Source organism: Amblyomma mixtum, chromosome 8, assembly GCF_055824585.1.
Source record: "Amblyomma mixtum isolate Tamu chromosome 8, ASM5582458v1, whole genome shotgun sequence".
NCBI classification, from domain to species: Eukaryota; Metazoa; Arthropoda; class Arachnida; order Ixodida; family Ixodidae; genus Amblyomma; species Amblyomma mixtum.
Genome location: NC_143019.1, coordinates 36,702,073 through 36,728,558, shown reverse-complemented (window position 1 = coordinate 36,728,558; position 26,486 = coordinate 36,702,073). Strand labels below are relative to the sequence as shown.

The 26,486-nt window shown below is 45.8% G+C and overlaps 2 protein-coding genes across 3 annotated transcripts; both read left to right on the top strand.

The window, feature by feature from the left end:
• Nucleotides 1-112: 112 nt before the first annotated feature.
• Nucleotides 113-24,861, top strand: LOC149332099 (2-oxoisovalerate dehydrogenase subunit alpha, mitochondrial-like). Of its 2 annotated transcripts, none has more exons than XM_089557046.1 (9): nucleotides 113-284; nucleotides 5,333-5,518; nucleotides 6,525-6,720; nucleotides 9,128-9,289; nucleotides 12,349-12,493; nucleotides 15,114-15,175; nucleotides 15,759-15,900; nucleotides 17,258-17,429; nucleotides 23,641-24,861. In XM_089557046.1, the coding sequence occupies exons 1-9, from the start codon at nucleotides 183-185 to the stop codon at nucleotides 23,815-23,817; spliced, it is 1,344 nt and encodes a 447-aa protein (XP_089413172.1). In that variant the 5' UTR covers nucleotides 113-182; the 3' UTR covers nucleotides 23,818-24,861. The 2 variants fall into 2 exon arrangements, with proteins under 2 accessions (XP_089413172.1, XP_089413171.1); XM_089557045.1 differs by having other exon boundaries at nucleotides 5,330-5,518.
• On the top strand, nucleotides 644-1,887 carry LOC149332100 (uncharacterized). The gene has a single exon (XM_089557048.1). It carries the CDS (start codon nucleotides 918-920, stop codon nucleotides 1,791-1,793), a length of 876 nt encoding a protein of 291 aa, XP_089413174.1. The 5' UTR covers nucleotides 644-917; the 3' UTR covers nucleotides 1,794-1,887.
• Nucleotides 24,862-26,486: the final 1,625 nt, after the last annotated feature.

Here is a 26,486-nt window from a genome sequence, read left to right as displayed (position 1 = left end):
TTACCGTTAAAGCCGTTGCGTAACGCTTGCAGCGTAGCCAAGCCAAGACGAGCTGAAACGATAGTCAACGAACGCAGGAGACGTATCCAGCCGAGTCGATCCAAGCGCAGCCGGTAGCTGGTCAGTCGCTCAGCTGCTGCTGCTGCTTTTGTTTTCAACTGGACGGCAGCATTCCTGCGGTAATGATGGCAGCGAAGGCAACGGCCCGTGTGCTCCGCGCTCTTATACAGACGCCGAGGAAACGTACTCAGCCATGCCTCTATCACACGTCAGCGATGTGCAGAGTAAGTCACTATGTGTCTCTGCCGTGTTTGTTTGCCGTGTTGTACGCGCATGAAGCGCGGAGGTTGGGAAAGCGCTTACCCGATGTGCGCAATTATGTTTGTCGCAGCTTGCGCGTGTCATGGCCATATCGTAAAAATCTGGCAGGTGATGCGGCGCTCCGAAATCGCCGTTGCTTCGCGGAAAGCGATCGAGACGATTTTCCCGCATTTTTTCCACAATTAATGCGCATATTTGAAAACGCGCGAGTTTCGTACGACTGTCTGCTAATGTCAGATGCAAAAAACAGCTGCATTCTTTGGCTTACAGTTTCAGTAAGCTGATTTCAGCTGAGTAGCGTGTTGGTGGAGCTCGCGTAATTTTAATTCATTCAGCCATCACCTTTCACACTGAGTGGAAACGTGAGGATGTGATCAAATTTCTTGAGCCGGATATTTTTTTCGAAAGTACGGCTCGACTGCTGCAGTGTTTATCTGATTTCCGCCATTTTTAAAGCAGCGACGCACAGTAGAAACACTGCACAAACGACCCCGTGGTACTGTCACGCCAGCGATAAGCCGTTATCTGAGCTTCAGGGCTTTCATTTCACTGTTGCGCGGGAACAAGACCCCTCATTGTCGCAAGCGCATTCCGATATGGAGCGCGAGATCCTGTTCGGCGATCAACTCCACCTTCCAAGCGGTGGCCGAACGTCGTCATGCGAGCTCGAACTGCTGAGACTGTTGCGCGACGTCGACCTGGCCGTCTTGGAGAAGCACCAGCGCTGGAAGTCGAAGTTGGCTGAAGCAGACGACGCCATAGCGAAGCGCGACGCCGAGCTGAAGCAGACGAAACACGAGCTCGCGTCGTGTCGCGAGGAGGTGTCTCAGCTGCGCGATCACGTCGCCTACCTGGAGGCCTTCCAGGCCGACCTGGTCGCCAAGTACGACCGACGCATAGCCGAACTGAAGGAAGACGTGAGCCGAATCAAGAAACGGTACGGCGACCTCAAGGCCGCCGCCGTTGGTGGGCATGACATGGTGGGCATGGCGCCGATAGTGGGCATGGCGGCGTCGTCAGCTGACGATGCTGTCGCGGCCGTCGACTTTTGGAAGAGCAGAGTCGCGGAACTGGAGAAAGAAGTGGCCAGGCTGCGGCGTCGGGAAATGGCGGCCGACAGAGAAGTGCGCAGCTCTGCGAGTAAGCAGCGGGACGAACTGGAGAGGCAGGTGTCCGACAAGGACGGGGTCATCGACAGGCTGACCGATAAAATTGCCGAGCTGACGAAGCGCCTTCGTCAGGTCGAAAGCTCCACCGCCGCTGCGACCACAACGGCGGCGAAGACAACACCTGCAACGACGCCTGCCGGGGGCTTCAGAATGAACTGGGACCCGCCCGACCTGGTTGAACAATACCTCGGGACCGTTCAGGATGATAAGATGCGCAAGAACGCCGCTGAGCTGCGCAGCAAGATCGAACAGCACATGCACGAGTTCACAGCCAAAATTGAGCAGGACAAGAGAACAATTTAATGTGCGAGTGCTTGTCTACTGCATGCTTTTTTCGTCATTCAAATGCCATTTTTAACAAGCTCTATGCTGAACACAATAAAACCCAGCTGAACGATACATGTGCTTTAATGTATTCATCTGCAATAAGTTCTAGATACTATCAGTGCAAGTACTTTATGGGATGCCAAGTCCATGAAAGGTGGGCATTGCCATGTACACTGGCAAATCAGCTTGGAATTGACGTCTGTACTACACAAGACAAACATACAAACTTAAATAGGCTTGCTGTCACCTTTTTTTTTTATCACATCAAAAACTTGCTACAAATAGAGCTGTCAGTGAGAGTTGCGTCCGTCAGGAATGTCACTTTGAGCATGGTTGCTGTTTTTGACAGCGCAGCCTGTGTAGTGTGCGGTCAAAACGAAGTGCCCTTCATCATGTTGAACAGTGTGTGGTAGTAGGAGGTCATAGTAATCCCCGAGTGGCATCATTGTGAGGATTGGAGAGGATGCATTGACAACTGCCGCTTGTGTAGGCATGGTACCTGGCTTGTGTACCTTGAAGAAAAATGTATTTTTCACGTCCTAGAGCTACTAGACATGGGCTACAGGGAATGCCTTATTGGAGGGCATTTTAGTGACATGGTTTTTTTATTCAGCATATACCACAACCTCATAACAAGGGAGTCATTCAAGCATGTAATCTTTTTATTGCTTCCCTGCAGCATTTTCTACTAGAGAACTTTGCCAACTCTGAAAATCTTAAGAGTTATTCCGCATGTTTTTCAAACAGGCCTGCAAGCAGTGTCGGATGTTAATGCTCTTACAGTGCAAGAATTCAGATGCCTTTATTACACAGCCAACATCACTGGCTTTCAATGAGCTTAACTATTAATGATAAGCTTAGTAGTTATTAATGATAAAATTATGGTTTTGCTTTCCTAAAAAGCAAACCATGGACAGCACACCCTGGAGCCCTACATGCACAGTTGTACAGCTCTCCAGCGAAAATGCTGAGTGTTTCAAGCCGGACTCTGAAGGAAAACAACACGGTGTTGCTCTAGAAGCAGAGACCCGCAAAACTGGATGCTTATTGAAATGCGCAGCCAAAGGAACGAGCTCACCGAGGAAGCGGTATGACCACTGCCTCAATTCATTGGCACTTCGCCAACGATCTGTGCAAAAGCAAGTCCGGTCCAATGGGCGATGCATAAGGATCTGCGTACCGCAATCGCAGAAATGCAGAATTACGGAGACTACACTTACATGGTTCGCTACGGTGCTACCACTTCCTCAAGTGTCAAGCGTTTCACTCTTTTCTCCTCTCCATATCCGAGAGAGTGCTGAGACTCGGGTATTTTCGCCCTCATCAAAATGATGACGTTGTCACAGCTGTAAAGTCAACAGGAGAAGGAGGATAGAAAGTGTGCAGGAAAATAAGAGAAAAACAAATTAACAAGGAAACGTAAACAAAAAAAATAAAGATAAACACACTGACTAGGGCGTGCTGCAGCACTTGAGATGTTGGCAGCTTGCCTGAAGTGAATGCTAATGACAGGGGGATATATGGCAAGTGTCTGCAAAGGGGATTAAAAGGCTCAAGCAAAACATGCAGCCCCTCTGTTTCTTGCCGATAATACGCCTTCATGACCGATGTAGATGCACAAGGCCGTTTGCTGGAATGAACAGGGCGTCAAATGCTTGAACGGCTAATGTAAGGGCAACAACTGAAGGCTTTCCTGGTTGTTGTCCCGGTGCTCATTACAGGCCAGCAGATTCGTCTTTGTTTAAAACCATTAAAAGGGAACGCACATGCAAAGCCTCTCTGCGGAATTTTAAGCTCTTTTTTTTATGTGTTGCTCTTGAATCAAAGTGAATGTCCAGCTGCAGTGACCGGGGTAATAAAAGCTTTTGCTGCTCATACCAAGGTCATTGGCCACAACACCTGTAGCCGTACAAACATCGATGGAGTCTCATGACACCTGTTGAGCTTACCGATCAGTTGGCATGTGTTTATATTATCTGCTTCGTTTTCTGCAAAACATAATAGAAGGAATAGAGAAAAGGAAATTTTGTGAAACTGGCCGGCTGTAAAATGAGATGCTTGTATGTGCTTATTTCGGAATGCTGTTGCGTGTGGGTGTGTTAGTATCTTATTAGTGTTTCTGGTTTAGTTTTTCTTTGCCCCCCCCCCCCTTCCCCTTCCTTCACTGTTCTCTTTGCCTTCTGTTAATTATTTTTTTTTTGTTTTTAATACATTTTGTTTAAGTACTTTGTCACTTTCTTCTTACTTTCTAATAGTGTTTGTATCTTCATTTTCCTTGCCCTCGCCTTTTTTTTTTTTTTTCACAGTGTGCTTCTTGCCTTTTGTATTTCTTTTTCATTTGCTTTGATCCCTTCTCATGCCTACATTTACGCCTGTCTCACTTTTTTTTTCTATTTTTTACTTTTCTGGAATATTCTCTTTCATTTTCTTTTCTTTCCTGTCTGGACTTCTTGCAACACAGAGAGACATTAGGCAGAAAAAAGAGAGAGGTTGTACAATATGCTGCAGCATCATAGTAAGGTACTTTTTGTAAGTTAAGTAAATGAAAAATTTTGCAGTCCTACTTTTTTTCCTTTACCTGCGCATTTTACATACACCTACATTTAAAGAAGTCTTATGCTGCAGCCGACCATTGAATCTGAGGCAAATGAAAAATTATGGCATAAAATGCCAATTGTATGGCTGGTGTTTTTAATTTTCTGTATTCTTTGTGTGGATTCCATATATGTGAAATAGTGATTTGTTCTTCAATACTTATATGCCTTCAAAGTATACTTCCTGGATGCTCTGAGGTACTTTTCTTTTTTGTAATCATTTCAAAGTCCTAGCATTTCTCTAATACTGAGCTTAATATTGCTGTTCCTGTACCGTCGTCTTCACTGTGCACATCTGGCTTTGGTTTTAGAAATTAGGCTTTGGTTTAAAAAAAAACAAAAAAAAAACTATGTGCCATATTGTAAACACAATTCTTTAGTGCCAAAAAGTTTGGTTTGGTTTGGTTTATTGGGGTTTAACGTCCCAAAGCGACTGAGGCTATGAGAGACGCCGTAGTGAAGGGCTCCGGAAATTTCGACCACCTGGGGTTCTTTAACGTGCACTGACATCGCACAGCACACGGGCCTCTAGAATTTTGCCTTCAAGAAATTCAGCCGCCGCGGCCGGGATCGAACCCGCGTCTTTCGGGTCAGCAGCCGAGCACCATAACCACTGAGCCACAGCGGCGGGGCTTTAAAAGCACGACACACTGTTTTTGTAACTTTTTGAGGTTTGAAGCAACTACGAAGCAGCACATTGTCATTGCAAGTTTTTTGGTGTGTGTAAACCCCCTCACACCAGATATGCTTCTGAATGATGCCACTCCGCACTTGGCCCCTTGCTTCCAGAAATCCAAGTAGAATCCTGGAGCAAGTCAGTTTTGAAAGGCTCTGGTTTCGCTACTTGTGCTAATAAGAGCATTGTCCGCTTCCCAATACGTTTGTAATGTGTTATTTTTATAACTACCAACATGGCAGCAGCAGGGTGGCGACTCTACCTCCTCAGTGCCCCCGCTGGATGACACTGGTCGGCCGCAGTTCTTGGGCACCAAGTGTGACTGGACTGAGACGATCGAGTTCCGCACGCACGTCGTCACCGAGGGCTTTCCCGTCTACCGCGTCCTCGACCGTGAGGGCAAGCCCATCGTACCATCCGAAGACCCCCAGGCAAGTCCGAGCATGTATGCGAATTCTACAAATGAAAGTGAGCATATAGCTCCCCATTTTTCCCTTCTGTGCTACCAGGACTCGTTGTTTCATGCTATTGAACTAAAATGTGTCCTGCTTTAATTGTGCAGCTTTTTGAAGCTAAAGCGAGTATCACAGTTGACCAGGGACTGAATAATCTATTGTAGACCACTTTCACTGAAGAATGGACCATGATCAACCAGTGTTCAGCCACCTGTGAACCGCAACCTTTTTTGACATGGAGAAAGCTGAGTGTGTTCAGCCTCTGAAGCTAGACCACGCTGTCAGCTAGCTATAGTCGATGATCACGGAGTCCCCAATGCTCTTGACATCATTTTATTTATTTATTTATTTTATTTCAGATACTGTCAATCCCATTGGGATTTTTACAGGATGGGCACATAGTAAGAAGGTACAAATCGAATACAAATGGAATGGAATACATTATAAAACACTGTTGGTTGCTGATAATTACATGAGTATGGGAAAAAAAAACAGATAACAGAAAATTAAACACAAAACGATAGAGCATTTTTCTCAGAAAAGGGAAAGGGTGCAACTTTATACAGTGTAAGTAATGTGCTCTTACAGATGCTATTATATGCAGTGATATGAGTGGTCTGTTGTACTTGTCTAATTATGTTTTAATTATCGCGCAACTGTTCTTCTACCAGAGTTACAAATTTCTGCAGAGAGGTATCCGCCCACCTAATCACAAGTGTTATGAGTTTGACTCAAGCGATTGGAAAAGATCATTACGAATTTTCAAAACTCAGAATTTCTCGGCAATAAATATGTCTTTTTCCATTGTGCAAACACCTCTGAAGCCAGAGAATGCCGAACTATTGAATTTTGCCGAGAGTGCAATTTGTCGGAACTGTCCTCAGTACCGCTTCAGCATCTTTCGGTCTGTATGAGTGCAAAGGCTGTAGTGAACTGTGGGTGAAGCTGTTGGGGCGAGCTCCGTTCTTTCTGTTTGCTGCAGCTGCCAGAGGAGACGCTGCTGAAGATGTACCGCGGTATGACCCTCCTCAACAGCATGGACCGCATCCTATACGAGTCTCAGAGGCAGGGCCGGATCTCGTTCTACATGACCAACTTTGGCGAGGAAGGCACACACTTTGGCAGTGCCGCCGCCCTCGACAACAAAGACCTGGTCTACGGACAGTACCGGGAAGCAGGTACGCTGCACCTGTTCTCTTTCGAAGCTATAAGGATTCGTTGTGTGCCCCCCACAGCCGAAATTGGCAGTTCTGCAAGGCATCTCCAAGCCTGCAGCTACAGCTTTTTGAAATGTGGAACTTGGTTTGCATCCACAAAATCGGCATTTAATGGAGGAGCAAGTTAGACTAGCAGGGATCGCCTCATCTTAGGAAAAGGCCAAAAAGCACGTCAAAAAACGAGGATGTTACAGGACGTAGTCTACAAGCTACAGGAAAGAGGCAGTATACTCCTTGTGTCCTCTAGCCTTCTCCTTCTTGTTTTATGCCTTTTGGCCATTTGTTAATTAAACAGGTCTGTGCTGGAACAAACATTCGGGTTTTTTTGGTACAGCGTGCAGACATGAGGATATGCAATCCTGGTTCTGCAGACAGGGCTTGAGTTGAATCTCGTGAGGATAGGCAGCATTTAGGCAGTTATTCTTGTGCGTCATCCGTCGTGCGAATTACTAATTGGAATGTCTTATCAGGCCTGTTTCACAATTTCATAATGGGTACAGCAAGATAGCTCCCCTTGGTCCATCATCATCATCATCATCATCATCAATAATCAGCCTGACTGCGCCCACTGCAGGGCAAAGGCCTCTTCCATGTCTCGCCAATTAACCCTGTCCTTCGCCAGTTGCGGCCACCGTATTCCCGCAAACTTTTTAATCTCATCCGCCCACGTAACTTTCTGCCGCCCCCTGCTATGCTTGCCTTCTCTTGGAGTCCACTCCGTTACCCTTAAGGGCCAGCAGCTATCTTGTCTTCGCATTACATGCCCTGCCCAAGCCCATTTCTTCATCTTGATTTCGACTAGGATGTCATTAACTCGCGTTTGTTCCCTCACCCACTCTGCCCGCTTCCGATCTCTTAACGTTACACCTATCATTTTTCTTTCCATAGCTCGCTGCGTTGTCCTTAAAGGTGCACTGAAGAGGATTCTGAACTCGTCTTTTTGCCGCGGGAACTCGATCTACACCTTCCTAGCATTCTTAGAAACAGTGACTGATTGCCCTGTGTGGCCGATTTCCCCAATTGATTCGAATTAACGTCCGGTTCCCTCCTTTTTTTTTAAATTCTCTCTCGTACGGTGGGCGGAGTCGACCAACGCGTGGAGCGCCTTTCACCCAGTCCCGTGGAGGCTTTGCTTTCGCTTTATTTTGTTTTTTAGGTTTTCATGAATAAATAGTTTCATTCGCAGATAACATAGCCGCAAAATAAGCCCGCAGAAATAAAAATACGCGCGGACTATTTGCTACTACGGACTACTACGTATTGCTCCGCCGATGGCAGAATGGCAAGCCTCCACGGGACTGGGTGAAAGGCGTTCCACGCGTTGGTCGACTCCGCCCATCGTTCGAGGGAGAATTAAAAAAAAAAGGCAGGAGCCGGACGTTAATTCGATTTAATTAGGAGAATCGGCCACACAGGGCAATAAATCGGAGGTTTCTAAGAAAGCTCGGAACGTGTAGATTGATTTCGAGCAGCAAAAAAAACGAGTTCGGATTCCTCTTCAGTGCACCTTTAACTTAAACCGAACCCCATAGGTGAGTACCGGTAAGATACATCTGTTGCATACTTTTCTCTTGAGGGATATTGGTAAACTGCCATTCTTGATCTGAGAGAACCTGCCATGTGTGCTCCACCCTATATTTAGTATTATTAAGCATGAAATGCTTTTAGCTCCCGTTGTCGGCATTGTGGTGACGTCACGCCGAGACCGAGAGCGATCATCCGGGCGCTGAAATCCACTCATCCGGGCTTTGAAACGAGAACATCCGGGCACCGTACGAGACTTATCGGGATTCAACGAGACTCTCTAAGCCCTCCTACGGGACCGGCATACAAGCGCCGGTTGCTCTCCAAACGAGTCACAAAAAATAACTGCTGCCAGTGTCTTCTCAATGTTTATCAAGATATCAGTCGAGCTGTGCATTTGATAATGCACGGAATTATAATTTCCGATTTCTAATAACGCGTGGAAAAAGCACGTACATGCCACAATACACTTCGTTGTCATATGTGATCTGTCAGGGGCTTTGAGAGAAGGCCGCTTAGAGAAAGAGGGCGAGAAGGGCTTTCGGCGGAAAACTTTCACTCCCTTTCACGTCACGGAAAACTTTCACGTCTCGTCGTGTCCGCGTACGCTTCTGCATCGTCCTGCATTTCAATGCCGCCACCGTTACAGCTGCTTCAGCTGAGCAATGGAGCCTGTGTTAGGCCCGTAAACATTTCATGCTTACTCTACTCTCGGTTACGGGAGAGGCGCAATTTTTACTGTTATTCCCATTGGTCCAGCTCCTCATTTTGGATAATTTAAAGGTAGTGTTTAGTGTTTTCTCCTGTAGTCTCATGGTCAGTCTCCGGTGACAACCTTGTGCAGGCGTCCTGGTGTGGCGCGACTACCCGCTGTCCCAGTTCATGGGCCAGTGCTACGGCAACGAGCTGGACGACTGCAAGGGTCGGGGCATGCCGGTGCACTACGGCAGCGCCAACCACCACTTTGTCACCATCAGCTCACCGCTCGCCACGCAGATGCCCCAAGGTGAGCCATTTCACTCCAGCATTTTGGAGATGTATGCGGAACTTCCTTATTGGATAAACGGCATTGGCGTAGTGTGTCATAACTAGGGCCCGGAAATTTAGGCACTAAAGAACCGCGAAATAGGCAGGCATCTAGGCTCTAAAAAATATTGAAATAGGCGCTATAAAGCAAAAATAGGCGCTTTGAATAATACTCTTTATTCATATGTACAAGATTTGTAAGTCAAGCATGGAGCGTACGCAGTTCTCAACTGAAGCAATAAAGCGCATTCTCAGGTTTTCGAACCTGAAGCCCATCGGTTTTCGCTAAGCATAGCTTTGTACTTTAAAAGGCTTCTTTTGACATCACATGAAGTTTGTGGCGCGAACCTAAAACATGAGTGTTGATAAAGGCTTAGGCCTTCAGGTGATGTGGCCGTATCGTCTCCGCGTAGAAAGTCTCTGATTTGGGAAATTGTTTCTCGGCATCTATATTTTTCTACCAATTGTTGCATCTTCGTAGAAGCAGTAGATCCCTTTCCTTCCAGTCCCCGAAGTGCTGCTGGTACTTCTGCCACTACCTTCAACGATTCATCTATTGAGAGTCCAACCTTTTCCAACTTTGTCATCCTTTCCGTCAATTTTGAGAAGTTTGCACTAATGTATGTCAGGTCTCCTTCCAAACTCGTCTCTTGCTACACTTCGAGATAAACATTTCATTACACTGCGTTGAAGTTACAATTCGAGAAAAACGTTCGGTGAGACCCGCGCCTTTTGTATACGTGCATCGGCGCGCGCCTTTCACCACACATAGACAGATGTCTCAAAATTGAAAAACGGCACCGAGGACCAAAGTGCCGGATCTAGGCATTTATAGGCAAAAAATGCGGTTGAATAGGTGACAAAAAGGCAGGCAAGTGCAAAAATCTCCCGTTTAGGCATTTATAGGCATTTTTAGGCAAATGCCTAAATTTCCGGGCCCTAGTCATAACCTAAAAAACACGTCCTTTTTCCTGCTCACCAAGTGGGCCTGAGTCAAAAGAGAAGCGTGCAAGCGTAGTTGCTATTGGGCACTCTTGAGAATGTGGCACCTATGTAGTGATGTTAGCCTGGTGAGGGGGTGAACAATGTGCTGTACAGTTATAACTCCCATTTTTTCACCATCGAGGAGGTAGGAAGGTTTGGTAGTCTTGGCACTCACTTATAATTTGTTACCACCTTATGAGATAGTGCTAGATGTATTGACAGATTCTTTTGGTCAGGACACTTTTACTGTTGTATGGTGCGGTAGGTGGGTTATAATGTCCCTAAGCTGCATCTCAGCTATGAGGGACACTGTAGTGGAGGGTGCTGGATTAATTTGGGTCACCGGGGGTTCTTCAACATGCACTGGTATCGTGTAGCACATGGGCGTTTCCGTATTTTGCGTCCATTGAAATGTGGTTGCTATGGGTGGGATTTGATCCCGCGACCTTGTGACCAGGGGCCGAATACCATTGCCACTGAAACACAACAGTGGTTACTTTTACTGTTGCGTTTTAGTACCTTAGTGAAGAATAATAAGCACAAGGCAGGAGGCAGTGAGTCACTGTGTGTAGCCACTGTCGAGGTTTATGTCTGCATTGATTTAAGTCCCAAGTGGCCACATAGTTGTACATATATTTAGCTGTCGACAACTTTGATTTATCTGAAATGGAATAAAACATGACGGTTTAGCTATTTCAGGCTGCCAGTACACTTACAGTGGAACCTCGATTATACGACGTTCAGGGGACCGCGCGAAACCGTCGTATAATCCGGGTGTCGTATAATCGAAAATCAAAGAATGCGGCCAGTGGCGCTCGGCCTTGCGCCGAAAACTGTTGACCGGCTTCAAGCCCGCGGCAAGTACGCCAATCAGATTAAAAAAGACAAAACCCAGCATTTGTTTGAAACAGATTTGCAAAAAAATCTTTATTACCGTTTAAAAAAATCGGTAATTTTTTTTTTTTGCACCTTTGCCCAACCTCGGCGCATCAACTTTCTTTCAAGGGCTGCCACGTCTGGCAGTAGGTCGCCAACATCGTCGCGCGCGCAAGCAAAGCGCCGGATGTTGATGTTGTCGACGCTCTGCAACACGTCCGCGTAACTAGGAATGGGAGCGCAAACCTCTGCATCGTTGTCCACTGTCCACTTCGAAAGTTTTATCGTGGGGCACAAGCATCCATTACTTCCATTACAAAAAGCGCCGTGGACGCCGCTGTACTCGCTTGGGCGAGCGCGGCCTCGCCCGCTTATCTGTTTTTTCATCAGCGTCGGCTCCTGCAGACGCATCTGTTGCTGGGACGCGCGTCTTATCTTTTCTCTTTATCTTTCCTCTGATCTTTTAACTCTCCTCGGCAGCGGTGGTGGCTTGGCTCACGCCAGTAGGCGGGCCCGTGCGCTTTCCTTTTCATCCTTCTCTCAGTCGCAACGACAACACGCAGGCCGCGCCTCCTTGGGACTCCGACTGCACAGGCTCGACGAAAAAGAGAGCAAGTGCACTTGGCGGCCTCGGCAACGCTCTCTTCCGCGCAAAAACGGGGGTGCTTAGATTCGCATGCAGTTTTTTTTTTTTTTCAGAAATTTTTTTCCGAAAATAGGGGGGGTGCTTAGAATCGCGAAAATACGGTACATCCCGGCCTGCGTCTGCTGACGGCCTTTTTTGACGGACGGTACGAGCCAGCCGTCGTACGAAGCGGGGTCCTTCTAAAATTTGCGTCGTATAACCGAGGTTTTTAATGCATTGTCTCTATGGGGGTTTTGCCGGGACCGCAAAAATTCGTCGTAAAATGCGGGTCGTCGCATGACCGGGGGACGTATAATCGAGGTTCCACTGTATGGTTGAATAACTATACATTGCTGAAGGATTTGAGAAGTTTTATAGTTAACAAATTGTGCGATTCAAATGAAGCTGCTTCAGAATGCAACAAAAACATTGTATGCTTGGGAATTTCAGGTAATGCAGGTCAGCTGTACTAGTTTAAGAGAAAAAGAAATGGAATTTGTGTGGATGCTGGTAGCATGCTCTTCCCATTGTCGCCCCTTCCACGTACACTGCAGCTGTGGGCTCTGCGTATGCATACAAGCTCGCCCAGAAGAAGAACTGTGTTGTCTGCTACTTTGGAGAAGGTGCGGCCAGCGAGGGGGACGCTCACGCTGCCCTCAACTTTGCGGCCACCCTCGACTGCCCCGTCATCTTCTTCTGGTGAGCACAGTAGCGCGCAAGATGTTTTGACTTAACATGGTAGTACAGAGCTGGGCCATTTCGTAAGCTGGTCCATTTGTAGACACAAGCTAAGAACGTGTGACGACAGATGGGCGAAGAAGTGGACAGGGAACATTGGTTTCTTCCAATGGACTTAAAATCTAAAGATCAAGCACGCCTACTTGCATGCTTCCGAAAACCTAACCACACTTGCAAACAAACCCAAACAAAAGAGCTGGTTGATAATGACCAAGCAGATGTGATAGAGGGGGCAAAAAACCCCAGTAGCATCAAAGAAAAGGTGACAAAAAATGGGGCAAAAGTCCCCATTCACTTTGCTTGTCCACGTGGCCTCAGTTCTGCCCTTGTGTGCCAACAATGGACAATGGATGCCTTGGCATTCTGATATGAATAATGAGAAGAGTGCTGGCCACTGCGTTTGTGAATATCTCTATTGTCCGGATCAACCAATCGTGATTCATTTTATTATGACATCCCTATGACCCTCCATTTGCACTCTGCCTCTCCCTTTACATCATGTGAAGTAGCAGGCCAGGGTTACGTTACCACTGGCCGACCTCTCCACTGTTCCTCTCATTATTAAACTTTCATCATAATCGTCATCATCATCCTGGCTGCGTCCACTGCAGGACAAAGGCCTCTATTAATCCTCTGCTATTAATCCTGTCCTGTGCCAGCTGCGGCCACTGCGTCACAGGTCTGACCGTGTCTTGGTCAGTTGCTCCGCAGTCGCTGGGGACTGAGGGCCGAAGGTTAATTCGTGTAAAAATATGGAATGCTTCGTGATTCTGTGTGTCATTTACAAACTTGTTTCATTCAGGAGTAGCTATGACATCACACCATATTTCTTATTACTAGGGGTGTGTGAATATTTGATAATTTTGAATATTTAGTCGAACAGTAGAGTATTCAATGTTTGATTCAATCCAAATGTATTGTACTCGAAATCGCGAAGTATTCGTCTCGAGTGCATAACGTTTGTGGAACGCTTACTTCGTGTGATTTCGGTTAGGCCTACCTCCTCGAGGATGGCCTCGCGGCACGCACGAGCCAAACCCAAACTCCGGGAAGCCTGCTAGGTGTAAGCGCCGCGTGCCTGCCCGCCTGCATGTATGCCGGAGCCGGTCTGTGCATGCGTGTCTGCGCCCGCAGTACACGCAGTATGCACACACCGGAACCGGCATGGCAACACGCATCAATTGGAGGACTCGCGGCTCCCTTGACTTCCGCGGGACGAGTCTGAGCTGACTGCAGCTTCTGCAGCTGCTCTTCTCCCGCATGAAATTCGATAACCAAATGCGACGGCGCGAGCACGAAGGGGAGCCATCACAAGAACCATGGAACTAGGCGCCCCTTTCTGACATCTGATCGGGAGTGGCACAGGGCTCATGGTGCATACGCCTAGCAGCTGTCCACGGAGTCACCTCTTAAAAGCAACCGCTGCGGAACGACGCAGTCGCAATTAACAGCAGTAGAAGGTATCACAGATAGGTCTCACACCCCACAAATACATCAGCACCGCATGTAGGCCTGCTCCCCCAATTTCTGATGGCAATTTTTAGCTGAAAGTCAACACAGCTTCAATAAGCGGTTTGACGAAGCTTCAGTGCGCTGTCCCTTTATATTTTTTTTTCATCAAATGGCCGTGCATGTTAGAAAATATGTTTTGAAAATGCTTATTGTGCTGTTCCAACCTTAACTGTGTGCCAGCAGTATTGAATAATTGGCTGTGAACCAAAAACCACTATCCACATACCCCTGGTTATTACCCTTTGCCACCATACTTCGGCAGTGTGGGTTTCGTGAGAGCACATGCGCATCAAAGCTAAGCATAAAACGGTTACTGTCTGTCAGTTTGTATCTTGACACATTGATCGTGTCTTGCTCATTGATAGTAGTTCCATTGGCAAGCATGCGAAGCATTGAGACAGCGATGTTGACATGTGTGAGTCACGATAACAGCTGCTTTATTCCTTTGTTCGCTGGGTCTCTTGGGATTTCTTGCACAAGATAGAAGTGCATGTAATAACACAGTGCCGAAAGAAGAACCAGCCATTGATGAATGGTGCAGTGAGTACTGTGAGCACTGTCATTTGTCAAGGGACACTGAGGAAATGGATTGTGTTGGCTTGCATCAATAGATTACTGCGTTCTGATGTTAAACAGGCGACCTTGACTGAAAAGCTGAGCTTTTTTTTTAAACTGGAAAAGGTGAAAGGATGGCATACAGGTCTCATCACCGTCAGCCATTTTCACTAGTAAACTGCAGTGATGTCAAGACCAGTTTTTGTATGCGAATCTGTGAGGTCAGGTATGGCTCCCATCCACTTCCAAATGGTGATAGCGGAGACCTTTTCAGCCATGACCTCACGAGTTTAAATCAAGCGGCAGAGAATAAGATTTACCATTTTTAAATCTAAGTTTATTAGCAATAAATGCACCGTTTGCCACTGAACAAACAGCTAGTCTAGCCAGAAAGAGCCGAGCAGTTGATTTTCACTGAGAACGAAAATTGTGTAAAGTTGGCCTAAGCAATCCTTTAAGCGATTGTTACAAGCATCACCTGAGTCGCATATTTCATTTTATCACTCCATTCCAGTCGAAACAATGGCTACGCAATCTCTACTCCAGCCTACGAGCAGTACAAAGGTGATGGTATCGGTGAGTGTCTTTTTTTTTTTTTCTAAAAGTGGGCATTGCTATTCATAGCTGAAACAGAAACTCAGTTCGCGGTGCAGACTGCTTGCAGCATTACATATTGCTCACTGGATAACTAGCTTTCCTTTATGGGACTAACAGAATCAACAAATTAACCTTTCTTAATTAATGAATCAGTACTCGAAAAGTGTTGTAATTTCTAGTGTGACCTAGCGGGCTTGTCGAACGCGTGGCATTGCTGAAATTCTAAGAAGAAAAAAAGTTGCAGATTTAATCGTTTTTCAAGTCATCCATGAGGAGATAAAATTGTTAGCTCTGAAGAGCAACAGCAACCCAATGGTCACTGAAACTCCCTTGGACGTCCCATGGACGTCCACAGGACATCTAAGGGAGTTCCAGTGTCCATTGGGAATAGCTAAGTTCTCTTTATAAGTTCATCATGAATGTCATTCAGTTCTCATTTAGCTCTGCAAGGAACAAGTTTCGTTTCCTTTTTTTTTTAACTGCAGCCACTAGTTAGTGCCATCTCATGTGTGGCCTTTATAGGCGAGCCTTTAAGTCATGCTATTCTTTTGCTTGAACACAGTTGCAAGAGGGCCTGGTTACGGCATTGCATCCATACGAGTCGATGGCAATGACGTGCTGGCCGTGTACAATGTCACCAAGGTGGCACGCCAGATTGTCATCGAGGAATGCAGGCCTGTCCTAATAGAGGCCATGACTTACAGGTTTGTTGCGGCATCACTTCATGCCCATTTTCTTATTTTTCATTCGCGTGCGAGAAAGTCGTAAACAAGTAATGATCAAAGCGACATTCATTTAATTGTTAGACAGGAATAAAATAGGTAGGGGAGCGGACTCTGGTTATCAAAGTAATGCGGCTATTGTTTCATTGGGGTGGAGCATCGTGGCGCATCCAACAGATGGCTGTGCAACTTAATTGGTGGCCCGGATAGAATGTGGCCCCGCCTTGCTGGCTGCATTCCTATGCAGTTGTAATGCGGCCAGCAGGGTGGGAGTGTTCTACCAGGACAATTGATGAGGTTGGGGCATTGTTGAACATGTTCGGCCGATTGCCTGCTCTGGCATTTCTTCTCATACCAATGCCAACATGTGCCCCGCCATGGTGGTTCAGTGGTTATGGCGCTCGGCTGCTGACCCGAAAGACGCGGGTTCGATCCCGGCCGCGGCGGCTGAATTTCTTGAAGGCGAAATTCTAGAAGCCCGTGTGCTGTGCGATGTCAGTGCACGTTAAAGAACCCCAGGTGGGCGAAATTTCCGGAGCCCTTCACTACGGCGTCCCCCATAGCCTCAGTTGCTTTGGGACGTTAAACCCCAATAAACAAACAAACAAACAAACAATGCCAACATGTGGCACATTCTCTTAGTCATGACTGTGAGGGAGGTAGCGAAAGGGAGACAGGCAAGGGGAGCATAGGAAGATAGCTCTACGGATTGCTCACGGAAACACTGAACGAGTGACGTCAGCACGGAATGATTTGTGTACGTCAAAAGCATTGCTACGGGTTTGAGTCTCCAGACATACTAACTGCAGCACTAACAGCCACATTCATATGAAATAAGATGTACACATGGATGGACACTGCCATATGTGGACTTGATTGTTTGCGCTACAGTTAGGTTTGAAGTGTCACACCAGCTCACCCAAAAGCTTGTCTTCGGCTTGAGTTAGCGTTGCTCAGGGGTATTGGTCATGGTGGCTTGAGTTATCTGAGTGTTTGAGTTTGACTAATAGCCTCCAAGAGAGTCTTTGACCTCCAAGAGCAAGCTTTTTGACTGTCATGAAAATGCTTGAAGTACTCATGCTGCTTTACTCATGAATGCTCATGAATGCTTTTGAGAGATTGACTAATAGCCACATGCAGGCTTTGACCTCCAAGAACAAGCTTTTCTACCATCGTGAAAATGCTTGAAGTACTCATGAATGCTTTTGAGCGGTTCTTTTTCTGAGCCCTTATGGCTCAGAAAAACCATAGCACCTTCCGAGTCATAAGGGCTCAGAACGTTTTCTGAGCCCTTATGGTTTCCTCCTTATTTTTTTGTTTTGTTTTCTGCTTTGACCAGGATTGGTCATCATAGCACATCGGACGACAGCTCGGCGTATCGGTCAGTGGACGAGGTTCGGTCTTGGGACCGGAACGACCACCCCATCACACGCTTTCGTAACTATCTCGTCCACCGCGGATTATGGGATGACACCAAGGAGGAACAGTGGAAGAACGAGACCAAGAAGCAGGTATGCTTTAGCAAGCCTTTCTTGCATTGCATTAGCAAAGAAAAAAACTATAAACAGTCTTAAATAAGCTGAGCATTTAGATAGAAGCCTAAAATAATTTTGTTGCAAGGTAGTAGTTACATTGCCAAAAAAAAAATGGCTGGGGTTCAACATGGCTTGAACCTAGTTACATAAGCCAAAGCTCTGTTAAGCATGGTCTCCTCTGTCTCAAATCAAATGTTGAGGTCAGAGGTCAAGGTCAGGTGCCCAGTGGTCATACTCATATGGTCACGTGGTCATACTACCATAGCTTGGGCCATACCACCACGCAGTTAAGTTCAGTTTGACTTTGTGAGGCATTGAAGGTCATTGAAATCGGAAGTTGTGCCCCGAGGAGTACAGCTCTCACTCTAAAAAATAGCCTTGCATGCCAGCAAGAGGCTTTAATTAAGAGGGGGGTTATCTCCAAAAAGCATGAATTGGTGAGTTGTCCTCATTAAAAAATATTTGTTTTTTGCCCTTAAAGGTGCACTGAAGAGAAATCTGAACTCGTCTTTTTGCCGCGGGAACTCGATCTACATGTTCCGAGCTTTCTTAGAAGCTTCGACTTATTGCCCTGTGTGGCAGATTTTCCTAATTAAATTGAACTAATGTCCAGCTCCCGCGTTTATTTTTTTAATTCTCCCCGTACGGTGGGCGGAGTCGACCAACGCGTGGAGTGCCTTTCAGCCAGCTCTGTGGAGGCTTGCGCTTTATTTTGTTTTTTAGGTTTCCGTGAATCAATAGTTTCATTCGCAGATAATGTAGCCACAAAATAAGCCCGCAAAAATAAAAATATGCGCGGACTATTTCCTTCTACGGATTACTACGTTATTACTCCACCGATGGCAGAGCGGCAAGCCGCCACGGGACTGGGTGAAAGGCACTCCACACGTTGGTCGACTCCGCCCACTGTACGGGGAGAATTCAAAAAAAAAAGGTGGGAGCCGGACGTTAATTCGATTTAATTAGGGAAATCGGCCACACAGGGCAATAAGCCGAAGTTTCTAAGAATGCTCGGAACGTGTAGATTGAGTTCCCGCGGCAAAAAGACGAGTTCAGATTCCTCTTCACTGCACCTTTAAAGGGACAGTGAGGCCGACTCCACCCCAATTGTCGTTCTTAGTAAACACTGTTGTTTAGCTCTTGGTAGTGGTTGTGATGTCTGTTTGGAAGGAAAATGCATTTATAGCTGAGAAAATTGGATTTCAAAATAGCACATTTAAGAGCCTTAAATGGCCTAACCTCCAAGGTTCATCCCCGCAAAAAGTATTGCTGTTGTCACAGTTTGATTGTGAAAACGGCCAGTGCCGGGGATGCCTGTATTTTATTTTTTGGCCTCTTCGAGTTCATAGAAGCTCTGTTTTCAGGAAAAATGGCCTGCTTATCATTAGAACATGGCAGTCTCTTGATACAGGCTGACTTCAGTTTGTCCTCGATCCTCCTTTAATGCTTCTGGAAGCACCTGTGTCTAGCGCTTCAGTAATTTGAAATCTCAGAAACCAGTGAGAGTGACCTTCGAATAGTCTCCCTGCCAATCGCTCAAATCTCAACTACACTAGAGTATTCATGCATGTCTCAAAGAACATCTGTCTAGCGTGTTCTATACAGTGAAAGCTCGTTAATTCAAAACTCGATAATTCGAATTTTCGGATAATTCGAACTACACTACTTGGTCCGGCCAAGCTCCATAGAGATCTGTGTATAAAAAAGTCCGTTAATTCGAAAGCGAGTCGGTTCCGTTACGGATAATTCGAACTACGCGCCACCGCGTCTGGGCGGCTTGGCACACAGCATGTGGCCAAAAAAAAAAAAAAAAAAGCACCTCCTCCGCATAGTTAGCTGCGTACGTCCTAAATGGGCACAGAAGATGGAACTAGATAAAACCTTAGAAAAGTGGGTAAAGCTTAAATGGCACCATCACTGGCGCGGTGGCCGGCGGCACCGGAGGGTAGGGTTTGGCGACCGCACTGGCGGCTGCCTACCCTCGTTTCCGCGCAACCTCCGGAACTCGCATCTAAATACTCGTTAATTCGAGCCCTGTTAATTCGAAAATACGGATAAGCACTGTCAGCGCGGTCCCAGCCAACGCCCATGAAGGCTATGACTTCGGACCGGCGCTACAAATTACGAGCGAAAAACTTTTTCTTTGCGAGTGTCGTCCATGCTTCCACCCATCGGTCGGACACGCGACGGAAGCACGCGCTCAGCCGCGAACAAGACGCCCGCTTTTGAACTAGGCTTGCGCAACCGAACAAGCGCTGGCACTTTGCCAAAGTTCGCTTCCCCCTTGCTGGAGCTACCCCCCCCCCCCCCCCCCCCCCCCCCCGGCATTTCTTGGCGGCGCGCCAAGATGCTGCGCAGCGATAACAGTCGTTAACGCTTCCCTCCGTTGGCCCACAACGCATTTCTTGGCGGCCAAGATGCTGGGCAGCGATAACATCACTTATCGCTGCGCAGAATCTTGGCGGGCCGCCAAAAGCGTTGTGGGCCGTGACGGTGCCAAACGGAGGGAAGCGTTAACGACTGACGCTTTTTTTTTTTTTTCAGATTCTTAGGCAAAAATCGGGGGGGGGGGGGGGGGGGGGGGTTCATTATGTGAGTGGGTTCGTTACGCAAGTAAATACCCTACATATACCGTAATGCAAATGGTTCTTGTTGGTTTTTTCGCGGCCATTCGATAATTCGAACATCGGATAATTCGAACTTTTTCCCGGTCCCGTGAAGTTCGAATTAACGAGCTTTTACTGTACGTTGGCCACTATGGTGTCACCATTGCCATCCACATGCTCCCATCCATAGCACTGAATTCTGGTGACTCAGCAAGCCGAGTTTGGATGTTTTGCGTGTCGATTCTGAGCAAGGTGCCCGGCACAAAGTATGTCCAGTTTTTTGCATTATGTACGCCACTAAGTACTCCAACTCAGCTGAACAGATAACTGCTACGCAGAATGATGATGCGGTTCACATTTTGCAAGCCATCACATGTCACCATTCAGGTGAGTTTGCTTGCGAGGTTCAGTGATCTTTAATTTGTGTTATTGATCTTTAAAATCTGTTCTCAACCTTGTGATAGATGCCTAAGTTAGTGGCTGTGAAGATAGATGGCAGCCATGTCAAGTTTTGTTCCGTTTCTCCTACATGTATCCAAAGGGAGAAGCTGGCAAATCAAGTTCGCATGATCTTGGTAGTAATGGAGGCTTGAATCCCTAAAGGGCATTGGCAGCATTTGCCTATTTGAAGTTGTATTTAAAAAAAAGACATTTGTCTGCTGGTTGGGAACCAATATTGGACGGTTAACGCTATATTTCCTCTCCCATTAAGGCCTTCTTAATGCTTCTAAACATTTTGTCATTTTATTAAGCATGACTAGGGGGCTTTGATATGTTGATTTGAAGCATTTACATTTCAGCTTCTTTATCAGTTATCATTTGTTTGTTGTCTGCTGGTATGGTAGGCAACAACACTACCTTTGTATGAAGGTATCGCAGCAGTCTTTCTAAGCTTTAACAGAATTGGTTTGAACCAAAAGCTGGTGCTGGATCAAAAGTTTTCAAACTGGGTTCCGCAGAGCCTTTGGGTTTCTTGTAGGGGTGTGCAAATATTCGCAAAGTCGAGTATCGAATCGAATATCCTTGCATTCGATTATTCGACCGAATCAAACAGTGCATGTTCAAAATTATTCAAAACGAATCGAATATGTCACCCAGTTTTCGGATACTTTTCGAATAATTGGCATAAGGTTCGAAGAAGGCTTGCTGTATTTTTTTTCTCCCATGACTATTCCAAAAACAGGGACCTTATGCGCCGTGTACCATGCTGCCGCAATCAGTATGCTCGGGATGAGGGTTCAGTGCTGCAGTGCGACCATTCGCGTGGCGGTGTTCATAATCCTCATGCATCGTCTCTGAGATTGGACAACTCTGTGGGGCCCAAGCAGGTTCTGCAAACAGCCTTTATGATTTACCTTGGAGGCCGTGCCTCAAATGTAGCTCTCACCCGTCTCATGCACTGAGATGTCATGCTAGTTTATTGTCCTTCGTTATCAACAGTGGAAAGCGCTTTTCCTATAAGCATAACATGACAGTGATATAGTTAAGACACTGACTTCGTGTTGCAACCCCCAAATGGAGGCCAGTGTTGAGTATTTTAATGGATGCAGCTATAACCGCGAAAGTGGCGTTTCACTGTTTCTCACGATTGCCTATTGAATATTCACACAAGCAACAAATATTCATCAAAATGTTCTATTTGTATTCGATGCAGTTCTCTCACTATTCGATTCGTATTCGATTTGGTTCTCTCACTGTTTAATTTGTATTCGATTTGGTCATCAGCTAAACTATTTGCATTCTGTTCGGTACGCCGCCGCCGTGGCTCAGTGGCTATGGTGCTCGGCTGCTGGCCCGAAAGACGCGGGTTCGATCCCGGCCGCGGCGGCTGAATTTCTTTGGAGGAGGAATTCGAGGCCCGTGTACTGTGCGATGTCAGTGCACGTTAAAGAACCCCAGGTGGTCGAAATTTCCGGAGCCCTCCACTACGGCGTCTCTCATAGCCTTAGTCGCTTTGGGACGTTAAACCCCATAAACCAAACCAAACCATTCTGTTCGGTACCAAAGCTACACTATTTGTATTCGATTCAGTATGGAAAAACTACTTTTCGCACACCTCTAGTTCCTTGGAGTGCTTTTTGGGTTCGCTAAGCACCTAAATTCATTGTGTCTCAATACCCTTCTTTCCTATTACCCAATTAATTTTGGGACTAATCAGATTGTAATTGCTTATTTGCAAACTGTTTCACTGTACAGTGAGTCATTATTAATTGACTTCGGGTATTTTTTCAGAGGCCCTGCATCTGCACACTCTTTTTTGCATCCATGTTAGACAGGAAAGAACGTAAACCATGAAAGAATGCTTAGCACCTTCTGAAAGCTGTAGGCGTTTACCGATGCTATAAAGATAAAGAACTGATGTGCTAAAGGATGAAAGGATAGAAGATCCTTTAAAGAGCTTTGTTTGGGTGTAGCATGGGATGCAGTACAGAGTAGTTTCGGCAGGAGTCATGGTTAGCAATTTTAACCTGTGAATATAACTGTGCCCTGTGTGATGTCAGTGCATATCAAAGAACTCTAGACGTCCTAAAGTACCGTATTTTCCGGTGTACACGACGCACCCTTGTATAAGACGCACCCGCCATATATGCAGGCTGTCATTGAAAAAATTGGTATATAAGACGCACCCGTGTATAAGACGCACCCCAATTTACCCAGTTAGGCTAGTGAGGCTTAATTAAACATGCTTATGCGACCATCGCAAAATGCACCGTACGTGTGAGAAGTTCTTTAGCAACGCTAAGTGATCGAAAAAGGCAACACTCACGCCATACCCGCCCACGCTTTAGCACAAAAGAAAAAAAAGCGAAAGAACTCTCTTTATGTCCATAACAATTTATTTTTACATAAAACCTTCAAAGTCTTCATCTTTGGATGCGCTATCGAAAAGGCAACGCGGCTGAAGCATTCTCTACGCACTACGTACTTGCAAAGGGTGACTAAAAAAAACGTCGGCTTCCCTTGCTTGGCTTGTCTTGACAATGGCGAGAAGCACGACTGTTGCCATATTTTGGCATTTCACATTACCTTTGCTTGGGGCCTCCGAAACGGCCGTGTGTTTAAGATCCCGGAAGTGGTCAACACCACCGTTTCATGATAAAGTTCACCTAAAAAAGTTGCGCACGGCGGTCCCCGTAATGAAGTATTGACCATGTTACAACCACGTTATTCATAGTAATATTTTTTCAGTGAAAAAAGCTTGAACATGAACCTGAGTAATTTCTGAACTCGCAAAAAAAAAACGGAAAATTCGCATATAAGACGCACCCTTGTATAGGACGCACAAGCAAGATTTCTGAAAAAAAACTCGCGTCTTATACACCGGAAAATACTGTAATCCGGAGTCCTCCGGTACAGGACTATCCAACTCCTCTTTCTTCCCTCTTGCCGCCTTCTTCGTTCCGTCCCTCACGATGCGATTCATACGTCCACCTTGAGTGAGACAGCTACTGCGCCTTTCCTTTCTTTGTAGCCGCACAACCTACTAGAACCTATCTGCGAGGATGTCGCGTTTTATCACGAGCTTTGTCACGGAAAGTTCTGGAATGTGCCCTTAGTGCCCTTTGTGTCGGTGCTTTTAGATCATGCAGGCGTTTGCGCGTGCCGAGAAGCTCAAGAAGCCGCCGGTCAAGTGCATGTTCACGGATGTGTACAGTGAGATGCCCCCTACACTGGAAGAACAGTGGGTGTCCTTCAGGCAGCATTTGCAGCATTACAAGGAACACTACCCACTGAGCTCCTTCAAGGCAGAGGAATAGGAAGCCCTGAGCTGCAAGACCTATGCAACATGTTGTCGCATGAGAGATATGCATCTCTCTATACAGTATTGCGGCGTATTAGGTCGAGAGTTGAAGAATCCGCATGGCATCCTGTTGAGGACTGTGTCAGAGAGGTGACCCTGTATGAAGTCGTGGTACGTCAAATTGCTGACATGAGAAAAAAAAAGGTTGTCACGCTGCCTCCTGTTGAGGAGTTCGTTGTGAAGTTTTAAAGCTTGAGGCCAGAACTGGCTGTACAAAGTTCATCAGGGATTGGTGAGAACATCATGAGCTGGTCAACTTCCTATGGGCTGAAGTTTGGTAGGGATTGGTGAGAACATCATGAGCTGGTCAACTTCCTATGGGCTGAAGTTTGGTTTTATGTTGTGGAAAGCGAAAAGTTAGGTGAAACGGCAGTGTTGGTTGTTAAATTGTGGATCTGTTTTATACTTTGTAAGACTTGAAAACCTGAGGCGAAAATAGCCTGCACACTTGTTTTTTTTTATCTTGAACAATGTGGGACCATTGTAGTGCACTTAACAAAAATTTGATTGTAGGCTAGCTCGTAGGCTGTTTTAAGTTGTTGCCCGAGCTGTAATTGGCACTTGAATGTTAATAACGTACAGAGGCGATGGAAAGAAACACGCTGCTTGCATTTTTTTTTTTTCATCGTGCTTTTACTTCAGTGGTAGCAAAAAGACGCTAGAGTCATCCGTGGTGCATTCTAGGGTGACTCTAACATGATTTTTTTTTTTACCACCCTGGTAAAAGTGCGATTTGAAAAGCGGAGCGCGTAGACGCTGCTTTGAGTTTCTTTCCATCGCGATAGTGCATGTTCCGAGCAGAGTCAACAAACCGCATTCCTCGTAGCACGCTGTTATAGCATGCAGGTTAGAACCTCCCTACAATCTTTACATGGTGAAAAAAAAAAATAGGGGTTTCTTTGGGCAAACATGGTTTTGCACCACAGTCATAGGCACCAATTACGAAACTGTTCTCAGGAAATGGTTTGAATATTTTTAGTCGAAATCTCACAGCAGAAATTTTTCGCAGACCGTAATGCATGAAATTTTGTGTGCAGCTTATTCACAGGACATTGTATTCCGATTTACACTAGTTCCTGTTACTGAAATTCAGGGAAGTGTGTGTTGTGCGAATGCGGTGTGAACTTCATTGGATGGATTTTTCCGTTCGGGGTGCCAGTGGATCACATTCTTGCTATCACAACCACCAGGTTTCTTTTCGTTGCGAACAAGCGGTAAGGTGTATGTAAAGTGTGCAACTGATTTCATTTCATTCAAAGGCTGCCATGTATATTTTCTGAAAAAATTTGCAAATTGCCATCAAGAAGGTGTTTGACCTGTGTCTCAGGTATTGGAGGTGAAACATTATTTACGAGTTCAGTGTGCGTTCTTGAAAAAAAAAAATGTGCAGATGAAATACTTGGAACCATGCAGCAAAAACAGTGATCCACAAATGCTCAACATTTTTATGCACATTGTGAGCAGAGTTCTTGGAGGGCATGGAGACCTCAGTCCAGGGCCGTCGGTTGAGCAGCTCAACCCAATTGTGCATATATTTTTTTATGGAAAAAAAATGTAATTGGTTTGGCTTGTAAATAGCTAGCTTGAAGACCATGCCTGGCCAAGTTTGTCACTGACTGCAGTAAGTTGCTGTCCCACCAAATGTGACTCATTTTAATGCAACAAACTTGAAGCTATTCTCAGTTTTTTTTTTATGACTTGATAGCCGCCGTTTGAGAATTTGTGCTGTTCAGTTAAAATCACTTGAGTGTGTGAGTCGAATTCATGTAACAGCAATTGCATCGACGAATGGTTGGAGCCGGCACTATGGCAGCAGAACTTTCTGGTTATATATATATATATATATATATATATATATATATATATATATATATATATATATATATATATATATATATATATTACATACAAAAAGTTAAGGGCATAAAGAACTCTTGTAGCATTGAACACATGAACATCTTTTTTTCTTTTATGCATGCCTTTTATGAAGAAGCTGTGTTGATGAATTCCTATTTAGTAACCGCAGCTTATGCAATGGGAGTGTTTTTTGCACCATTTTTCCAGCCTTTATTTTTGCCTTCATTTTAAAGAAGTGTTGTACCCTCTTCAAACCTGCATGTCTGCCTTATGGCGTTTTTGTTTGTTATGCTGTCTTTTATGAGAACTGTTGTTCTGTGATACTTGGTTTTTACTCGTTACACCATGCTGAAAACAATGATTGAATGACGTTTTTACGGATGCTTGTATGCCAAATATCTTGACATCAGCGTGGCACATACCTTTACGACATATATATTTGGGATGCACGTTAATACTGCATGCTGCCTTACCTTGTAAATGTATTGGCAAGCATTGTATAAAGAAGGAAGGATATGAGTTGTAATGGTACCGCAGTGGTGCAGAACTGTGTTTTGGTAATATCTGCTACCGTGGTACTACAGTGGTACCATATTGGTATGCAATGGTGGTACGCATAGCAGGCATACACTTTCATTTGCGATCAGTGTACATAGTGTATAATGTTCTCTCCTCGGTGACATAGGTGTGATTACGATAAGGCCAACCGAGTCAAAAGTGACCAGTTGTAACTTCTAAAAACACAACTGAACCCAATTGGAGTTGGCT